Below are 19,744 nucleotides of genomic sequence, written 5' to 3'. Positions count from 1 at the left end.
GGTATTAAATTAGGACTGGTTTCTCCAATATAACATATAAACTATACGAACTTCAGTGTTACAAAACTTCAAAAGCACCACAGATGAAACAGCTTCTCTGGATCAAAGGTTTATTTTTAATGACACAGCACTGGAAAACATAAGTTACAGATGACTTTTTGATACAGGATACATTATATATCTTATTTTAAAAGGATCTGTGAAGGTATGCTGCATAAATACATATAGTGAAAATATATTGTGTTTATTTCTTCTCAGAGATTAATTCTGTTTCTTTTTTTTAATTATTTATTCAGCCAATTAAATAAAAAAAGTATAGATTAGCATCATAACAGCTCCCCCTCCAGATTATCATTGTAACTACTGCAGCTGGAAGGGGAGACCGAGCCATGCCTTCTCAAAGGTTTAGCAGCTTTGAACATGATGTTATTCATCATCTCAAAATGAAAATTTCACATTACAAACACAGATACTGTATCATGTTTTGGCAATGGAGCAGCTAGTTTTGCTTTGGAACAAAACCGTTTCCTGTAATGCCAGACAGTGAAAGAGCAATGCATGTACCGATGATACTACACAGTCAAAGAACTACGATGAAGTTGTGAAAATGCATATATATCCATATGCACTTATATATACACATAGAAGTTCTTGTGTGTATATATATTATGCATGTCCAAAAATAACATTGAAAAACGTTGCAGCAGTTAATTATTTTTTTAAACACATGAAACTTATAATAGTTTGACCTCATTACTACAGGATAACTAATTAAATCTTCTGCAGTGCAACTTAATACAATACACTTAGTGCAGAGAAGTTAAGGTTTTGGTATTGAGGAGGCTAATTTCAGATTTCATGGGAAAGGACCAAATACAGGATCACCATAGCTCTGACAAAGCACAAACAAACCTGTTGCCACGTACGTGTGAACAAATAAGGACATTTCTTTTTTATTTGATTTTTTTTCATGTACTGCTTCAGAAATTGCTAGCTTAACTGTTTGCATTCATGCTCATTTTGATATGTTTCAACAAGCTTTGTCTGGCACCAGTCTGTAAACCATCAACAGCTTAAACTACAAAAAGTGGGCTCCTGTGTTTCAAAGAGGTTAAAAACCTACTGACTGAGCTTCATACCACGTTCGTCTGCCTGAGCGGAGAACTACTCCAGACGGCGTGTGAAGTTCTCTGGGAAAAGTCCTTTATAACTATTTGCATCTCTGTACTGAAGCCACTCGGATTCCTTAATGCCCGTCAACCAGCCAGCCTCCTGCAAGGAAAAAGACAGAGCCTATTAGACTTCAGGTCTCAGCCCTCCCTTCCTATGAGCTTCAGACCTGAAGACATTTCAGAGTCACATGGCTAAAAGATTCGGTGCTTTGGTTAAAAAGCAGCCTCTGATTTTGCACAGATGGTTTTCTTTGTTGTATCAGCCCACAGTTTTGTGAGACTGAGTGACTGTGAGCATACTGTATGGTCTTTAGCCCTTCTAACCCCTAGCTGAACTCAAAACTGGATAATCCGTCTTCCAGGTCATCCAGTATTATATCAGATTGGCATTTGTGCAAATCTCTGTTGAAACTTTTTCACAGTTCCCACAATAATATTGGTGCACTGGTGCAGTAAGAGCATAGCAGTGGGCCAGAAACATTACACAACACCACAGCTGAGGGGAAAAATAGCTTTCAATCATCTGCTTTTTTTTTTCCTGAGAGTTCTTTTGTCTCGTTCATGTATCAGCAGTCAGAAGAAATAACAGTTCTTGTATCCTCTGGAGTTACTACCTCTGGAAACTCAAACTTAGTTGATATTGAACTATTTTTCCAAAAATTTCTGGAAATCTAAACCAGAATTTGACATGCAAAATTGCAAACCAAACCCGCAGCCCAAGCAATCATAAGAGAGATTTCTTATTGGAAAGTGATGGGTTCTCCTAAGTGTTATCAATTCTACCTGGAATAAAATCAATTCAGTATTTTTTTTAGAATGACCAACCTGTTCTGATCTCACTAACTCTGCACTTTGTTCCTTTTAAGAACAGGAGCCAGAGCAAAGCCATGATGAACAGGGAATTTCTAATGCTGCCATATTATTATTACACAGAGAGTACACAAGGAGATAGAGTAACATGAACAGATCTTCGCATACAACATCAAGTCATTGGTGTTGCTCAGTGGCTGCACGTGGTGGTGTATTGGCTCTCTGCCCCAAAATAAGCATCATTAAAGCAGATAGAGTTTGTGTATGGCATTCACTGGGTATATGTAACTGGGGACACATTTTTGAAGCACATAGAATATCCGAGAGGAAGGAGAGAGGAACTACAGCTTTCTAGCACAGGCAGAGTAGATTGTACGAAGGAATTAACAGTGTTACTGGATAATATCTTCCACTCAAGACTAATGGAAAAATTGAAGCCTCTGGGTGGGACTGGTTTGCTTTGAATGGGGAACACAGGCTGATGTTACCAGCTATATTAGAACTATGGTTTTAGATGGGTCAATTTTGAAGGAGAATAAAGAATAACAAGGATAAAAAGGCTCTATATAAATCAACAAAGTACCTGGCAAAAGACAAAAAGATTAAGCTTTATGGTGGTGTTAAACATGAAAAGCAAATATGTCCTGAGTAATAAAGATATGACCAGAATGGTTTCAGAAACATGAATACGTAAAGGTTTATTTTCTCCATCATTGCACACAATTTACTCCAATTAATGCTAATGGAATTTCGATGCGCATGACAAGAGAAGAATATACTTCATGGATTCACCAAGTGGAGATCAAGCATATTTAATACATAACATCCTAAGAAAACTGGACTGAAGACAGAGAGCAGATTTTGCTGTCCATACAGCAGTGTCCTATTCTGCAAATACTGATAACGTAATCAGTTGAACGGCTCATGAGGTAAGATGCAGCATAATTTGAGTAAGGATAACAGAATCTATCTCTATAAAAAGAGCAAAGTGCCCTGCTGGAAGAAAAATCTTTTATTCTGAAATTAAAAAACAAACAAACAAACATAAAAAACAATTACTTGTCTATTATATTAAAAGAAAGCTCAGCTGAGATGAAGAACACCAGTTATTACGTACCTTTGGACATCATCAACCATCAAAACAATTTTGAATACAGTTCCCAGCATTCATATGTGCTTAGGGCGTTAGTATTTAGACCTATTTTAAGAAATATTCTTCATTCAGAGCAGTGCTCTTAGCTACCTCAATAGGCAGGATCCAGGCCCCCACCTCTTAACCCCCAAACCAATGGGAGACTTTTCACCAATACTACTGGCACTAACAGATGCTCACGAAGCGGCTGGTGCTAACAGTGTACAGTACGGTCTTCTCTTTTAAAGCAGTAGCCAAAAATGAATTCACTTCACTGCAATTCACTTTAACACATGGAATAAAATTGTTTAGAAATTCACTTGAAATGCACTGTTAGATCTCAAAATTAGATCTCTCAAATGAAATTAAACTGTTGTTTAGTTCAGGTTCAGGCTTCCAGAGGGCAGAGTTAGTTTTGGAGTCACACAGCACACATAGCAGCACCTCCATACATTTTGGCTGTAGGACACCACAATTTGTGTGCAGTCTCAGTGCTCTCTGTGCGTGAATTTGTATTATTTCTCCAAATCCACGCGTAAAAGCTGTGAACATCTCGGGACCGTGTAATCAGTTCTGCTGCAATGTTAAGACAAGATGATATATAGCAACATAATACACAATTTGTAATTCATCTTCCGTATTAAGTCTTTGTATGCATGTGTGCCTGTATAAAATCCACTACAAAGTAGCATACAAAAAGCCCTAGAAAATATGCTGAGGCCAGATCGTGTTAGTAGCACGTATCCAGGACTTTAGCTGTAGACAACTGTGCCATTTAGTCTCAAATGGAACGCAGTACAAAGACAAAATTAGAATCTTCATGTTTTCTAACACTAATGACATTCTGAACACACATTTCCCATTAACTATAATCTGTGAGAAATAAAATGAAACAAAGAAAAACATCAACAAAAGAAAGAACCACATGTTTTTACCTGATCAGCTGTGGTCTCGGAAGGAATTACTAGTACAATATCTCCTCGTTTTAAATTAAGCTCATCACTGTTAGCTGCCTCGAAATCGTGTAGAACTTCAACCTGAAGAAAATAACACCAAACATATAGACATGACCTAAATGGAGACATTTTCTCAAAAAAATTCTCTGTTAAATCTTTATTGAAAAAAAATAATAATGTGCCTTCTTTATGCAAACATATGGCTATAGGTAAGTACATTCAAATCATTAATGTTGACATTGATTCATGTCAAAGTTTTCTGTTCATATCCTTGGAAGCAGGAACAACTTAAGTAACTCTTCCTGAAACTACCGAAGGAAACATAAGATCCTTTCCCAAGGTCACAGGATCTCAAGGACAGACGATACTGCAACACCCCACAAGTCCTGCCTCTCAGACAAGTCCTACCACCCTTATTTCTCTCATTCATTCTTTTGTTGTGGCCACCGGATAACGTTCTTGCAGTAAACATCCATGGAAATTTGAGTTGGACATACAGCACCAATTTAAATAGGCGATCAAAGAGGCGAGTAACAGTAACCCTACTTTATGCTTGCCCTGGAAAGAGCTCCCATTTACTGGCAGGTGGGCATGCCAAAAATATCTGTCTTTCAAAAGGGTGATTATTAAAACATTGGCAGGATCAGCATGCCATTGTGAACAGATCATTTTAACTAAATGGTTCTACCTCCTTAAGAGATATGCTATTCTAATTTTCTCAAAGCACAGCCAGTTCCATGGTAACTCTGCAATAATGAAAGAAAATGGCATCAAGAACCAGATGGCAGGCACATATTCTGCTTCTCCTTATTTATGTTTGACCCAAGAGAGTGTGATGAAAAACAAAAGATGAACTATGTCAGCATGTCTAAGTCAGAGTTGCATGCTACTGTTCACCCTCACCTTAATGTTATTCTCAAAGTTTGCTGAAGATATTGAGCAATGAGAATAGACCAAGAAGAATGGCATACTTACGGAGTGCCATGGGACTAATTAGTCTGAACTATGCAAATTATAATAGGAAGCATGTAAAGTTCATCCATCCTCAAGGAGCTTTTCTGCTGCTCAGTGATTCTGAAGTGAGAAGCATTATCAAAGAATCTTGTGAACCAGGAAACCCTATGGGTCTTGCCAGCCAAGGAGACAATTTCTCTTAATTAAACTCATTAAACTTTTCTGTTTGATTACCCTAACAGTTTATAACTATAATATTACCAAAGTCACAGAATGACATTTTAGCTTCATTACCGTGAATTGTTGGAAGTCCCATGGGTTTCAATAGAATCAAAACTTCCACTACAGATTTTCAGGCCAGAAAAATGCCATTTTTTAATATTCATAGAATCATAGAATTGTTTGGGTTGGAAGGGACATTACAGATCAAATATATTGTTACTATATCAGATATATTGTTAACATATATCATACAATATTGCTGACTAATTCTGTGGCAGTGCAATTTTACTCAACATTAATTTTCAGTAGTAATTTGGTGAGATGAAAGGGTTCTTCTACTTCAGTGAGTCTTACAGCTACATAAGGATATGCACAGCAACAACGGTGCGCAGAAAATGTATCTTCTCAGACTTCAGGTATGAAGCAACAACACAATGTTAAAGTTGTGTTTGTGTGTATTTGTGTGCACATGTGTCTGGCTGTTAAACGAAGCGTCCTTTGGTGTCAAGAAATCATCACGCTGCCTGCGCAGACACACACATCCACAGAAGCTGGATCTGAACGGATGTCTAAAAGAAGAATGAGGAAGCAGACCTTAAAGAGAAAGCCAGGTGGCATTGCTGAAGCTGTGTCTTCTGCTGGAACGGGCTGATCTTGAGAAGGTGCAGCCTGCATTTCTTCAGTCGGTTTCTGCTCACTTCCAACTTGGGAAGTTTCACTGGGAGAAGCATCAGTGCCCTGAGTGCCCATGTCTGCTGCAGCATCTTTGGACTCGTTCATGATGACTTCATGTTCTTCTCCCTCACCCTCATTGTTTGATGCTGGCTCTATTACTACTGAAGGGATGCTGCTAACCTTTTCCTGGGGGGGAAAAAAAAATACCAAAAACCACAAAAGTACCAAAAGAGTATTTAGTACTTTATTTCAAGCAGGAGAACATAATTTTTTGTTTATTGCACAGGGCAAATACGGGAATGGGGATTTCTTTCTTATTCACAGTGGATTCTTACATTAAGACAGAAACCAGTACTTGTACAAGAATGTAAAGGAGTAATCACTTCCCTGTTTTCACGGTTCCCCTTAGTCCTCCTAAGTCTACTTTCTATATTAGCACTAATTATTGCAGTAAATAATAAAAATGCTCTGCAGGTAGTTTGGGTTTCATTTTCAGTGTGCATGGAAATGAACAGACCTTTCTCCTCCACCCTGCTCTTAACTTTGGGTGGGTTTGGGTAAAGCTACAAGTTCCAAGAGTCACTGTCCTATATTTCTTTGGGAATTCAAGTCAGCAGGACAATAATGACATAAAGGTGATGAAAGAAGGAAACATGACCTATTTCTTTGACTGATTGAAGGGATTTCTCCTGATTTACAGCAATGTAACTGGGAGCAGAGAAAGCAAAAAGGCTAAGTAGGTAGCATCTGACCAATAATGAAGCCTAGGACAAAAAGCATTTAATGAAACTTGTTGGAGCATCCAACCTGAAAAGAATGTGTTCGCCAATCCTCTGCCAGGCCATCCTATTCTGGTGCACAGAAGAAATACAATGTGCAATGACAGGAGGTGGCAACTGGCTGCCCAGCTGCAGGGTCTGCTCTAGTAGCTGTTCCCTAGCTTCTCAGAGGTTGCAGAAGGAAAGGCAGCAGGCCAGATGCAAATACATACTTTGACCACCGTGATTTACATAAAACAAAGTAATGCTATAGGACACGGTGCCAGGAGACAAGAAAAAACCATTACTTTCTCTGCCTATTTCTCCAGAAAGCCCTGTTAGGTTATGTGATAAAGCTTGTCTCCACAGAGGAGCAGAGAGAGACAACAGCAGGAAGGGAAGCCCAAACAATACCCTGCCCATGCTGCTCCCATGCCCATCACAGGAGCCATCAGCCCATCGAGTCCCATCTCTTCAAGCCCAGGGGAGCACAGGGGTACAGAGGCAGGCACAACCCAAATTAAGGACTCAGAAGAAGGGACACCCGGTGTGGGCCCCTCCCAGGGCTATCCCAGGAGAGCCTCACCCTTGCTACTGGTTGGAGCTGGAGGCATAGAGCTACAGCAGCCTTGCCTCTCTCAGGCTGCTGGATATGTCCCGATTCACCTAACACACTCTCCCGTGAACCAAAATGAGTTACCTGAGACACATCAGCTTCCTTTTCTTCTCCCTGACCTTTGTCACCTTCAGCAACACCCTCCTGCTCAGTGGTAGCAGCGCCGTCACCAGCTCCTGCTGCCACAGCCGCGCTGTCTTCTACTGCCGCAGCCCCCTCGGTGGCAGGTACCGCCTACAAACAACAGGAGGGACGGACCTTTCAGGATACGAGTTCTGGGTATCTGCTGGAGAGACCACGGACCAGCCTCTGCTCTGCGACCTCCCTGGGTGGTACCAACCCATGGCCTTGGCTTCACTGGCGTTTCTCCTGGTTTGTGGGGGAGAGCAGTGCTGGGGGCTGCCATCCTGCCCTGATGCACCACTTGGGGAGCACAGCGGTAAGCTTGCACGGTGGAGATGATTAACAGGTGGGAGAGAGATATTTATGTAACCTCACCAGGCACATCTTTGTGTAACTTGGCAAGTTATTTTTTCCTTCTCTTGCCTTCAAGCTGTATTGTGGAAGAAATCCACCACAGGTTTCTGCTGAGGAGACGGAGCTTGCAAGCCGTCCAGGGGTCCACAGGACCGTGCTAGTGGAGTCTGTTCTCGGGAAGAGGCTCCAAGCCTTCTCCAGCTACTGTCACCTACCTCTAGACCTGGGCTGGCTTCAAAAATATTGCCTTAATTACACACTCCTTTCTAATAGAGAAACTTGCAAATTGGGCTATATCAGCAAGCAAATATATTCTACAGCTGGATAAAGATCAGAAATCTTCAGATTCCATCAGATATCAGAAAAAAATATAACCAAAGATCTATAGCTAGGTCAGTATAAAAAAAAGAAACATACATAAAAGCCCATTCAGTTTGGATGTGATTAAACCATTTTTGATCAGTCCATGTTGAAAAGTCAACGTGTCTTTTGTTCCAGTTCTTGAAAGGTGGATAGAAAGGTGCCTACCTATAGATCAGTGTTGAATCCTTCCTCCAGCAGAGACTGTTGCTGTAATCTATGTATCACCCTAATATTTGTACTGGTATATACTGGTATATGCTTACAGTAGCATATTGGATATATACTTACAGCGGATTAATCTTAAGGATTGGAGGGTAGAAGGTAAATGACAAAACTCATTCTGTTAATCCAATTAACTTCAACATGGAATTTTTAACGTACAGCAGATAGCACCAGGATAACATAAAAACACTGAAGAAAAATTGTTTTCTAGGTACCAATGTCAAGCTACAGTTTGCAGAAATATCTCTGATCTCCAGTTAACAGCCTGATACTCTTTGTTTTCTCAGTTTGATCTTTCCTCCATGGATGAGGCTACCTCAGCTACCTGAACTCAACTTGAACTACCTGCAATTGTTCATGGGCACTCTTCAGGCATTGTTTTTTAGCAATATTTAATATTCAGCAGTACTCCTATTCACTGTTGTTAATTGATGTGATAAAGAAATTCTTCTGGAGTCCTTGAGGGCAGAAAATACTATAGCGTTTTGTAGAAATCATTGGAGAAGCTTTAGTTTAAATTGAAAATGCTGCTGATGAAGGATGCCCTATTGTAAAAAGAAGTAACATCAAAAGACATGGGCAGATGTTGACATCTTCTCCTGTGACTTTTAAGGCATGCAAGCCTGCCACTCATAGTATTACCAATTTTAGCAGCCTTGACCCAAGAAGGTATTCAAATAAATGTTGAGTCTAGAAGCCCTGGAAGAGGCTAGTAGGAAAGAGGAGGAACAGAGTGCATATCAGATTGATTTTATACCATGTGCTTCTAACAGCATGCTGCAGAAATTGATCTTGCTGTCTGTTGTGATTAGGATCAACAGTTCTTTTCTATTTATTGGATTTGTAGAGCCCATTTTATTTCACTAAGGAGGAGAATACTAATTTACATGAATCAGCTCTCAAATGCCCTGTGCTGAAAGGGTGACGCTCGCACAGCCTGTAGCCATGAGTCACTGAATGTATACCACAGCTCACAATTGTGTAATCATTTGGTTGTGTGTCTTAAAGAGTACAAAACCAATGCAAGCTAGATGATTAAAAAAGCTTTTACAAAAATGGATGTGAGGTAACCCAGAAAAAACCTCACTATCAGCCTCAAATATATTTGATTAGCACAGAAAAAAAAAGAAAAAAAAGAGGGAGACTCATCCCACTGATTTCATACCCAACTATGGTGAACCACATACTTGCGGATATAGTTACCTGTATTACCTTACTTCATATTGAAAAGCAATCCTACAAACCTCTTTTCCATAGGTCATCAATAATATTAGACAGCCAAATAGTACTCCAAATTAGCTATATCTAGCAGTATTATTGAAAATTGGACAGTTGTCCCATTATACTAACCACACAGGGGACAAAGAAAGGGTCATCCAGTATAATGAGGGCTGCAACAGAAGAACCACTTGACTGTTTTAATTGCAGCAGAAATGAATGCTTCTTTACCTAAGATGGAGGCGATTCACACAGTTGCACTCTCGTCTCGTTAACATCGCTGTCAGCTCAACACAATGCAACAGATTCAGCAGCAGCAGGAACAAGCCCAGGGAGAGGAGAAGGAGGGGTACCAAGCCTGCCGCTGGGGCTCTGCCAGAGGAGCTCCCTGAGCTATGCCGGTTTTCCAGAGCTGAAGATCTTGCCCCATGGCTGGATTTAGAAAGGGACTGGGTATTCTTATGACGGTTGTAATTGCAGCTAAGCTAGCTAATATAACATCAAGAAGAACTAATCATTATGCTTTAGGGAATACATCAGTTGCTTGCAAAGTCTTGGAAGGCTTTTGGGGTAGTACTGAAGAATTTTTTATGCAAGTTACAGTATCAGAGGGACCACCCTCCACAGGAGGCCAGATATCAGCTTAGCAAATAGCTTGATCTCTGATGGCAGCTCTTCTGCGTACAGTAATACTGTTATTTTACACAGAACACTCACCAGATAAAAGACCTCAACTTTATAAGGACAAGTGGTATTAGAAAAAAGAGGAAAGATTTCAAAGAATTAGCCTTGGTGCTCACAGGATAGTGAGGAATTTATTGCATGTTTCTTCTTGGACCAGACTTGTTGGGAGTGGCAAGCCAATGCTAGAGAAGAAACGCAACACTCTCTTGCACTGTGTCAACACCAAGCTGGGCTTGATCTACCACTCCCATCCTGTACTTTCTTGCTAGTGTAATTCCACTGATTTCTACATGGATGCGGCAGCGCTTGTGAGGAGTACAGCACCAGTGAGTCCCAAACTCACTTCCCAATGGCACTGGGGTACCCTGGAGCCACAGATACATCCTCAACTCTAGCAGAGCTAATGCTGTTTTACAGCAGGGTAACAAACCCAAGCTTGGACAGCTGGACTTACCATGGTCTGACACCAAAGTGAATGGAGACACTGTGGCACCAAAATGAATGACAACAAAAAAGGAGGTTATCAGCACCTCGAGATACAAATCCTAAGTGATTAATAACTAGGAGTTACAATCTCTTACTCAGTCCCTACTTCTATCCCTGCATTTAATATGTAGCCATTCCTCTTGTGCTGCTCTCTGTGCACGTTTGAACACATTATAGTTTCACTTCAGTATAGAAGGATTCAAGGTAAGTAGTTTTATCACCTCTGAAGAAATATAAGCAAAATACAATCATTCGAGTCCACACATGTACAGCTTAAAGTATGTCATTGAGCTTTTCAGTTGCTTTGCAATTTGATTTTAACTGTATCTAACTTGATGCCAGATTTGTGCTTTAGCAAACAAACTCATAACGTGATTATTTTCAAACATCTGTTTTAGTTCAGGGCATACTGTGCTAGGAAAAATAAATGATTAACAAAAGTTTTTTTCTTTTTATAAAGATGTTTGCAGGAAGGCTTGGCAAACAAATTTATGGTAAGTGTAAAAGCTACTGGGAATCTATGCAACATATTTCCAAATGTCAACAGAAACAGCATTATACCTCCTTCTACCATGAAGCTGCTTTGTTTGCTGCCCTGAGATATTTATCACTCTATACTGCTGCAACAGGCAGTTTCTAAGGCAGGCCCTGCATTAAATGAGAGGTGATCTGGTGTTAGTATATATACCACAGATATAGATATATCTGTGCAGTGTTAGAATAGATACTGCAGCTAGGTCACGGTTGCATCGTGTAGGCCTGCATATTGATGACATGCAAATGACAAAGATATTTTTTGCCACGATTCTCTTGAAGATATTCAAGGACAACCACACTCTTGAGGCTGTTCATATGTACCTTGCTTTCCTTCTCAGCAACTCCAGTTGTCTCCTTATCCCCTGCCTCGACACTGTCCTGTATAAAGAGGAAATATGGTCATCACCTTACTCATGCTGAGGCAATGGCTGCAGAGAAATTGGTATTAATCAAGCTTAATGGAAGCACAGCATGTATGGGATGCAATGAAATGAATGGCTGGAACTAAATGGGATAGTATATAGCAAGCAGAAAGATTCTTGCTGCCACATATAATCTGAAATAAAAGTAGTTATAAGCTAAAAAACAACAAATAAAACCTTTTACATATGTCATCATTATGACACTGTAAGTGCTAAAGGCAATTTTATTTACTTTTATTATCAGTATTCTCATAATAGCACCAGCTTTGAAGAATTTTTTAGTAAGCAGCAACCCACAATGCTGCTGACCTTGCAGTTTCCAGCAAGCTCAAATTTCTCCCACCCAAGACTCAAACTGTTCCCATTATAACCTGCTGCTGCCCCTGCAACTCACCAGAGTTTTACGGTAAACTTTCTAAAAAACTTACTTCTTCCACTCATGTTGGACTGCAACTCATTTAAAGGGACTGTGCAAAAGAGGTGGGTCACAAAGTTCATCTTTTTTTTTGCAGAATCACCTTTCTCTAGGTCCATATTCAGTGGTACATGCAGCAGGTGCCTGACATTTAAAAAATTAGACATGTGTCAGTGGTTTTCCAAATCTGACACCCATTTAGGTGTTCAAGGGATCAATGCACCGAACAGTAATGGGCTCCCCCACAAATATTACTTTTTACAGCACAGATGCCATCTAACACTATGTCCTTTTCTACAGAAAGTCAACAGTCAAAATTGCTAAAATTCAGGCCTGGTTTGGAACAGCTGGAAGTGCTGTTTTTCTGTTCAGGTTTGACTCCCTGCAGACACAGGCTATTTCTAAAGACACTCTGCTGAGGAAAAGCAATTCAAAGCCCCGGTATGGAAATCCACTTTGCTAATAAATTTTGAGGCTGCTTTGCAAACACAGCTAGGTTGTTTTTCAAGAGCTGTAAGGCTGAAGACAAGTTATACAAACCTATGTGAGGGCATGGTAGATTGGACTGTCCGCTTTAGCAATCAGAAATCAGGAGACCTCAAGTAGTCGGGCTCCCGCCAACTGCCATCACATGCCCACAACTGTCACTCCAAAATTCCTACAAGTTTCAGCTGAAATGGTTGCATGTTTCTTTTTTAATAAAAGGATGCTGACTTATATCCAAACTTCATATCACTCATGTTTTTTCTAATCTAATCTTCTAGTATTGCCTGCAGTCACCTCATAAGTCCCAAACATGTCTAGATGCCAGGGCAAGGCAGCTGCTGACAGCAGCGTTACCACAGAAACCTATCACAGCTTTATCCCGTTAAAATTACAGTGTTATATAACCTTTTTTTTTTAATGATTAATTCTTCTTTTTTTTTTTTTTTTGAAGCTGCCAAGCCTCTGCCGTGGAATCCTCCATTTTATAGTAAGTTTGAGGAGACTGTAGAGGGTCTTAAATAGAAAAAAACAAATATCAACAGCAAAATGCGATTATTTCTCACTCTAGCGATGCACGCATGCCCACAGCCACCCCCAGAAGTCTCACTTTTTTTTTTTTACAGAAAAGATGTACACTAATGTTTCTATTGCCCATAAAAGCTGTATGTCCAACTGCAAGTCGGTAGATAGATGCCTTCCCTACTTTTACTATTAAAAAGTGCTGAATTTCTGCCATCAGCTATATTTACAAGTCAATTTGCCTTCAGAAATGAGCATCATCCTGCACTTTATATCCCGGAATGCACCGGCCTCTGCCCTTCTCTTAATAATACCCTAGCTATTTTCTCTGGTAAGAATCCCATCAGCCCAGCTTGGGGCCTCTTTGCAGAAGAATCTAATATACACATATACATACTTTTAAATGAGGACAGTTTTCCAGGCTAACTGAAAGCACACTTTTGGTGGGAAAGGGGAAAGTAAGGAGAGCTCCCCTCACTTCCCAAAGCTTGGGACTCCCCAAAGCTAATTTCACTATTGTGCACTAGTCAAATTAGTAGCATTTTGCTTTTTTGATTAGCTGGAAGTTGGGATTTTGTGGATGGTGGGGTTTGAGAGGAGAGGCATGGTAGCGTGAACTGTACCATTTTTAGGGCATGAAAGCCTAGTAAAAAGGATGACTGAAATAACATCTGAGTAAAGTAACACCCTATTTCCATAAACAGAGAAAAATCTGCTTCAGCAGACTTCAACAGAATGACACTATTCTACATCAGTTCTCTCCCATATATGGAAGCCATACATTTTTAACGGCCTCATGCTCCAACGTTGCACCTGCCCACTCAGAATTTGGACACAGTTGACCGCTCTTCTGTATCTAACCATTGTATTGCTCTCCCAAATGACATGCTCCGCCATTTGGGCACTGGGCATTGTACCTACAGTGGGATTCAACCATAATTAGATACCCTCAAAGCTGCAGGCTGTTTCCTGCCCTCTGCTGTACTTGCTCAGTGTCTGCAAAAAGCTTATCAGGACGCAGTTTCCTATACGCTTATACACAGCTTTGAAAACCAGATTATTTAGCTGAGTATCTGACTGCTTTAATGGGAGAACATCAGAGTCCAGGCAGGCATCAGACCCAAAGCACTGAAAGGCTCTTTCCAAACTAATGAGTGTAATGGAAGTCAAAAAGCCAATCTCTGAGCCGTGCTCCCAATTCCAAGCGCTATGTCTCACACATAGGAGAAGTAGTAAGGAAAATAACAAGATTTCATAAGCTTTCACTTTATTATAATGTCCTCATGTCATCTTTGTTTGAATGTGAAAAATGGATGTGGTGAGAGGGGTAGTATTATTTGAAAAAGAAATAAATCAGTGGTTAATGCATTATATCCTTTAGATTGCATCCTTTGGATTTTATAGCTGCCTTTGGGGACACTATGGAAATAGGGAAACAACTGGTTTGGTGTGCAGAAGTCCATACAAGGACTTTTTACCGTGGTTAAATTAGCTTCTGTTGGTGCACATGGTAATTCTGTCCCTTTAATTACCAAACATTTTATCCCCTCCCCCAAAATGATCAACTGTTGACAGCTACCAACAAAAACTTTATTTGTTCTATGGCATTTGAGACCTGAAGGACCAAGACAAAAATATGTAATGAGATCCCAGGCAGCAATTCTGACGAGCTCTTGTAATGAAGTCTTGGCAGTCTTGTTCAGGGGCAGACTACGGAACAGCAAGTAACTGAATCCAAAACTCCCTCAGCGGCAAGTGGTACTCTATCTCCTGGACCATTCTCTCCCTAATTTAAATGAAAACCCTACCAGAAAACGTACTGCAAAGCTCCTACAATGAAAAGCGCATGACATAAATTTTCTGGATTAATGGGATGTGACAGGAAACTTACTACAGAAAAATTAAACTGATTAGTGGCTGTCACTCCAAACTGGAAGTTACTAAACTCGATAAAAGATTCCCAATAAGAAAGTATCTATCAATATTTTACAACTCCACTTTTAAAGTAAACTGTCACTCATAAAGCAAACGAATGCAGAACTGCTGTCAAGAAATGACATGTTTTCATCTTTTGCAACTCAGTGTACTTTTCCTTAGCTTTGATCATATTTGTCATTAATCCTAATCTTCAAAACTTTTCTCTGCAAGTCCTGGAAAGCCCTTCCTGAAATAACAACCCCTCAGAGCCAAATGCAGAATGACTCCAATTTGGACATTTTTAAAATCAACACTAAAAGTGCTTATTTTCCCAAATTAGCAAGGACAACTTCATATTCAAAAAGCAACAAAAACCCCAAGCACAAACCTAATCAAAACTGTTTAACTTCTATTTAATGCCTACGGTCTTTCTGCTGGATTGCTCTTAAATTGCCTGGCTCTTGAACTGTGTTTCTCTCTCTCCCAACAGCTCCGCAGTCCCGTGCCTCGGCTACAGCAGCTGCCGACAGACCGTGGACCCAGAACTCCTCACGGACAGTCAGGCAGCAAAAGGGATCATCTGAAAAGGTCGTGCCAGCCAACGAGCCGATTCGTGGTGCTGCAGCCACAGCCTGTCATTTAATTAACACTTAAGATGTGCAACAGGCTTCAGAGAATTGCTTTGTCTTAGTGTGAGGCAAAAAGGAGCTGGCTTCCTGTTAGAAAAATGGTGAACTTCCTTTACAATGTTTTTCCTCATTAAGCCTTACAGATAATCAAAGTAAAACCATCTAGAAACAACCTTTTCAGCTTCATTAATATCTGCCCTTCCACATTATTCCCTGCCATTCAGTCACGGGAAGAGGAGAGCTCCAGACCAATGACTGATTACCCATTCCTCCCTCCTCCTCTTTTCCAAACTATCAAATTTACTCAAGACATGAGGCATTCTGGACAAGAGTTTGACAAAACAGTGTGCCTCAGACAGGCAATTTAATTGTTTGCCTTACAAAGTTGACAAGTTATTACTGTGATTTATATCAACTGAAAATAAAACACACAGGAGCGGAAGAGCCTGGTCTCCACAGACTGGCTTTCTTAGTTCGGTTACGTTACTGTAAGAAGATCATCTTGAAGTCACTTGCTCCAGTGTATACCATGGAACTGAACAAAAAGTGAATTTAAAAAAATGAAATAACTACTCAAAATTCATGCAAGTGTAATCAGAATTAAACCCTAAACATAGTTCTGGGGAACACACCGAGACTGCTTCCCTCCATAGCTGCCATGCTGCTAAGATTCCACGGAGAACGGGAGGGTTGGACAGAGACAGGGATTATCCTCCCTTTCCCCCAAAGTCCTCCAGAACAGCCCACCCAGCACGGCCCTCCTTTCCTTCCACAATAATTTATTTTTCCTCTCTTAGGAAGATGGGAGTCAGGAAGGAATGATAACTAGGCAGGTGCTACAGCTAAAGCTCAACTTGCCTCTCCGTATCATTCATGCTGGATACCATTTTTTAATCCCATGATACCTGGAACCACCCAGGCCAGCTCATCAATCCGTCTTTAAGAAGGTCTTTAATTAAACTACATTTGCACTCCAGAGCCTTGCACACCAACACTAATACTTCTTTCTGCTGAAGGCAGTTTGTTTAGTATCACCTGTGGCTTTGGCATGGGTCTAACACCGCCAGCAGATAACAAGCCTGTCCTTGGGGGTAGAGCTAGCGGGCCTAATGCTGTCCCCCTAAGTTAATGACACTACCCAACCTGGAGTCATTGATAAATGTCACCATCAGGCTTGAAGAGTCTGAGCCATTGTCATTAATGAAAATTTTAAATGAGACCAGCTCCAGAGACAGATCCATGAGACGTTACAGTAGCTGCGTATCTGATAAGTCTTCTGTCCATGCTCTGCACTGCCACATTTATAGGTGCCAGCTACTTCCACTTTCTTCAGCTAATCTGCATCTACATCAGCCTACTTAATATTGCTTCCCACGTGGCAGTGTATCAAATGCTTACTGAAAAACATCTAATTTTATGATGAATTGGGTATCATCATCCCTACTTAACAGATGAAGATACACAGGGACTCACCCAAGGCCAAGAGTGGTTCAGCAAGCTGAACCTTGTTCTTCTGGGAACACTTACAGCACCAAACTATGCTTGATAGTCAAAAAACACCGCTATACAGCTTCCACTGGCTTCTGTGGCAGAAGAACCAACCCACAAAACAACTCCTTTTTCTGTCCAGTTTTTCAGTAGTAATCTTCATATTCTAACAGTGACAAACACTCATTAGAGACTTTGAACGTGTTATTATCTCGAGGAAAGCATGAAAACTGTCAGCCTACAAAAACAGATGCATTTTTCCTCCAGGGTTTCTTAGCCTGCAGCTATCACCCACCCCCAAGACCTTCTAACAGCAGTATGCAGAAGAGGAACCTCAGTTAGATAAAAAGGATATTCCCTAGGATACCTGTTATAAAAAGGGGTGCTAGTCAGCAGAAAAAACCCATGCCTACCATCTCAGACTACCTCTTAATTCGTAGTGATATCAGGTGCCCTGCTTTGTTCTTGCAGAGCTGTCATTTCTTTTCCTCCCACTGTTTCCTGAATGCTGACATATAAAATTCTCCAAACTGGCACTTGGAGTTCCCTCTTCAGCTCACAGCTGGCTTCTAAAACCATGAGCCTTGTAGACATTTACATTACAATCATTTTTTTCTGGTATTTTCATGCTCTAGCAAGGACCATTCAAGATGTACATTGGCTTAGTACTTACAGCTCAGCTTAAAATGAAATGAGAAAACTGCTAATAAGGTCATTTAAAAATGGCATCAATCCTTTCCCCTTCTGAAGTTCATCTGGAATCAAACAATCTGTGAAACCAGAGTGACTCAGCTGAACTTTAGTCTAAAATGCCAAACGTAAAAGGAATGACATTTTAAGGCCGAAAGGAGGACATGTGCTGGAGAGGCATGCTGTGACACAGCCGGGCACTGGGGAAACCAGTCATGGACGGACGGTGAAGAATGGAAAGGATGGCTGAAATGCAGCAGGCACATTCACCATGACGAAAGGAGGCTCGGATGAGGCTCAGGAGGTGGCATGAGGGACAGGTCACTCACCACAGCCTGCTCTGCTGGTTCAGCAGGCTCAGCAGGGACGGCCTCCTTTTCCGCAACAGCAGCAGCAGAGGTTTCCTCGACCTTAGGTTCCCCAGGTGGAGCCTCTTCAGCCTCAGTCTTTTGTTTTATTGATTTTTAAGTGGACAGTGGAAAAATTATTGAGGAGCACATGATAGTGGGGAGGGAGGAGGGGAATGGGAACTGTGCCTGGCACAGTGCTGCTTCAGGCTCAATCTTGCCGGGCTTTGCCAGGGAGAGGATGGCAGTGCTTGGCCTTGCAGCATCTAAAGGGCATTTTCATCCTCAATGTTCCGTATGTAAACTGAGCCATTCCTACATCCCTCCCTTGCAAGGAAAGAAAGGATCAGCTTCCTGAGTTACAGAAAGGGGCGATGGAAATGGGAGGAAGGCACTCAGTTTGCTCAGAAATGCTCCAGAAAATGATGGCAAAGCCAGGAGTTGAAACTGGCATTAGCGCATACCAACCCTGGGCTTCAAATACAAGTTTTTAAAATTATTCCCTAGTTCTGCCTATTCTTAGACAACATAGTCCCTTCTCCAGTGAAGGTAAGAAGCTATTAGCAGAGACTCAATCAGTTTTTGTATCCACAAGGGCAACTACTGACTGCTTGAATTGTGGCAGTGTGAAAAACATCCCTGGTTTCTTATTAAAATGCATTCCCTCTTGACCTCTCAATCACCTACAAGGCATCCATTTGTCAACCCACTATTGGGATTTCCACCCTTTTAAATTCTGGCCTAAGCTTGTTTTTTAGCAAGAGGATCTAGCAAATATCACCAGCCCTGCAACATGTCCAGTCCTGTGGCAAAATCGCTCACAGCAAAAGTGCGATCTCCAACAGAGACATCACTTTGCAAATACACACGCATACAAGGAGAGAGCTGCAAGCTGTGCTCAGCATATTCCATTTATAAAGATGGCTGACTCAACCAGATAAAATAACTCCAGTAGATTAATTTGCCATGAACGAATTGCTCAGCATAATGTGAAGCTCAAAAGCTATTTAGCTGCTTTGCAGTTGATAACAGGCAGCTGACTAGAAGGTCTCCTGTGATGAAGAGACAGCTTCCATGAAATTCTTAGAGATACCAAAATCTTCTCCATGCTATTTTTCAGGAAAAAACCCATAGCCTCTCACTTCTTTTCTCACATATTCCTTAAGCAGAATTTTTAATGAGGTACAGAGAAGCCTGCCTAAGCAAGACCTTCAGGATTTGGCATAGCATAAACAAACATTCATTATATTATACCATGCTGTGCAGAAATCTCTCTGTGTAGTGTATTAATGCCAGCTCTAGGGAATTTCACAAAGAAGAAATAGGACTGAAATGAGGAACACAAAGTAGATTTATCCCAGGTAAGATGACTAATGAGTTTCCTGAGGTTTAATGATGGAAGAAACTTCCAGGCTTAAAATCACAGGTAACGTTATAATGCAGATTGCATTGTTGTGCTTCAAGTCACCTGTGGACAAGCAGTCTTCAGACTGGTTACCGCATTTCAGCTACAAGTAAAAATACTCTCACTGTATTCAGTAACCATTAT

At 40.8% G+C, this 19,744-nt stretch overlaps 1 protein-coding gene across 2 annotated transcripts in view; it reads right to left on the bottom strand.

Moving 5' to 3' along the window:
- Positions 1-19,744, bottom strand: part of AMPH (amphiphysin) — a 122,805-nt gene that overhangs the window by 158 nt on the left and 102,903 nt on the right. Inside the window, exons 17-22 of one of the 2 annotated variants that reach the window (XM_087767099.1) lie at positions 18,178-18,294; positions 11,604-11,660; positions 7,380-7,529; positions 5,841-6,107; positions 4,050-4,151; positions 1,140-1,272 (exon numbers count right to left, since the gene is read on the bottom strand). In XM_087767099.1, the coding sequence (XP_087623225.1) occupies positions 1,165-1,272; positions 4,050-4,151; positions 5,841-6,107; positions 7,380-7,529; positions 11,604-11,660; positions 18,178-18,294 (801 nt within the window). In that variant the 3' untranslated portion in view covers positions 1,140-1,164. Of the gene's footprint in view, positions 1-46; positions 1,273-4,049; positions 4,152-5,840; positions 6,108-7,379; positions 7,530-11,603; positions 11,661-18,177; positions 18,295-19,744 lie in introns of those variants that run through there. The other variant, XM_087767092.1, reaches the window with a different exon arrangement.

Source organism: Nipponia nippon, unplaced genomic scaffold, assembly GCF_047370975.1.
Source record: "Nipponia nippon isolate SJK-2023a ecotype South Korea unplaced genomic scaffold, ASM4737097v1 scaffold_1, whole genome shotgun sequence".
NCBI classification, from domain to species: Eukaryota; Metazoa; Chordata; class Aves; order Pelecaniformes; family Threskiornithidae; genus Nipponia; species Nipponia nippon.
The sequence above is the reverse complement of the archived record's forward strand: the minus strand, read 5'-3'. Positions and strand labels throughout refer to the sequence as shown.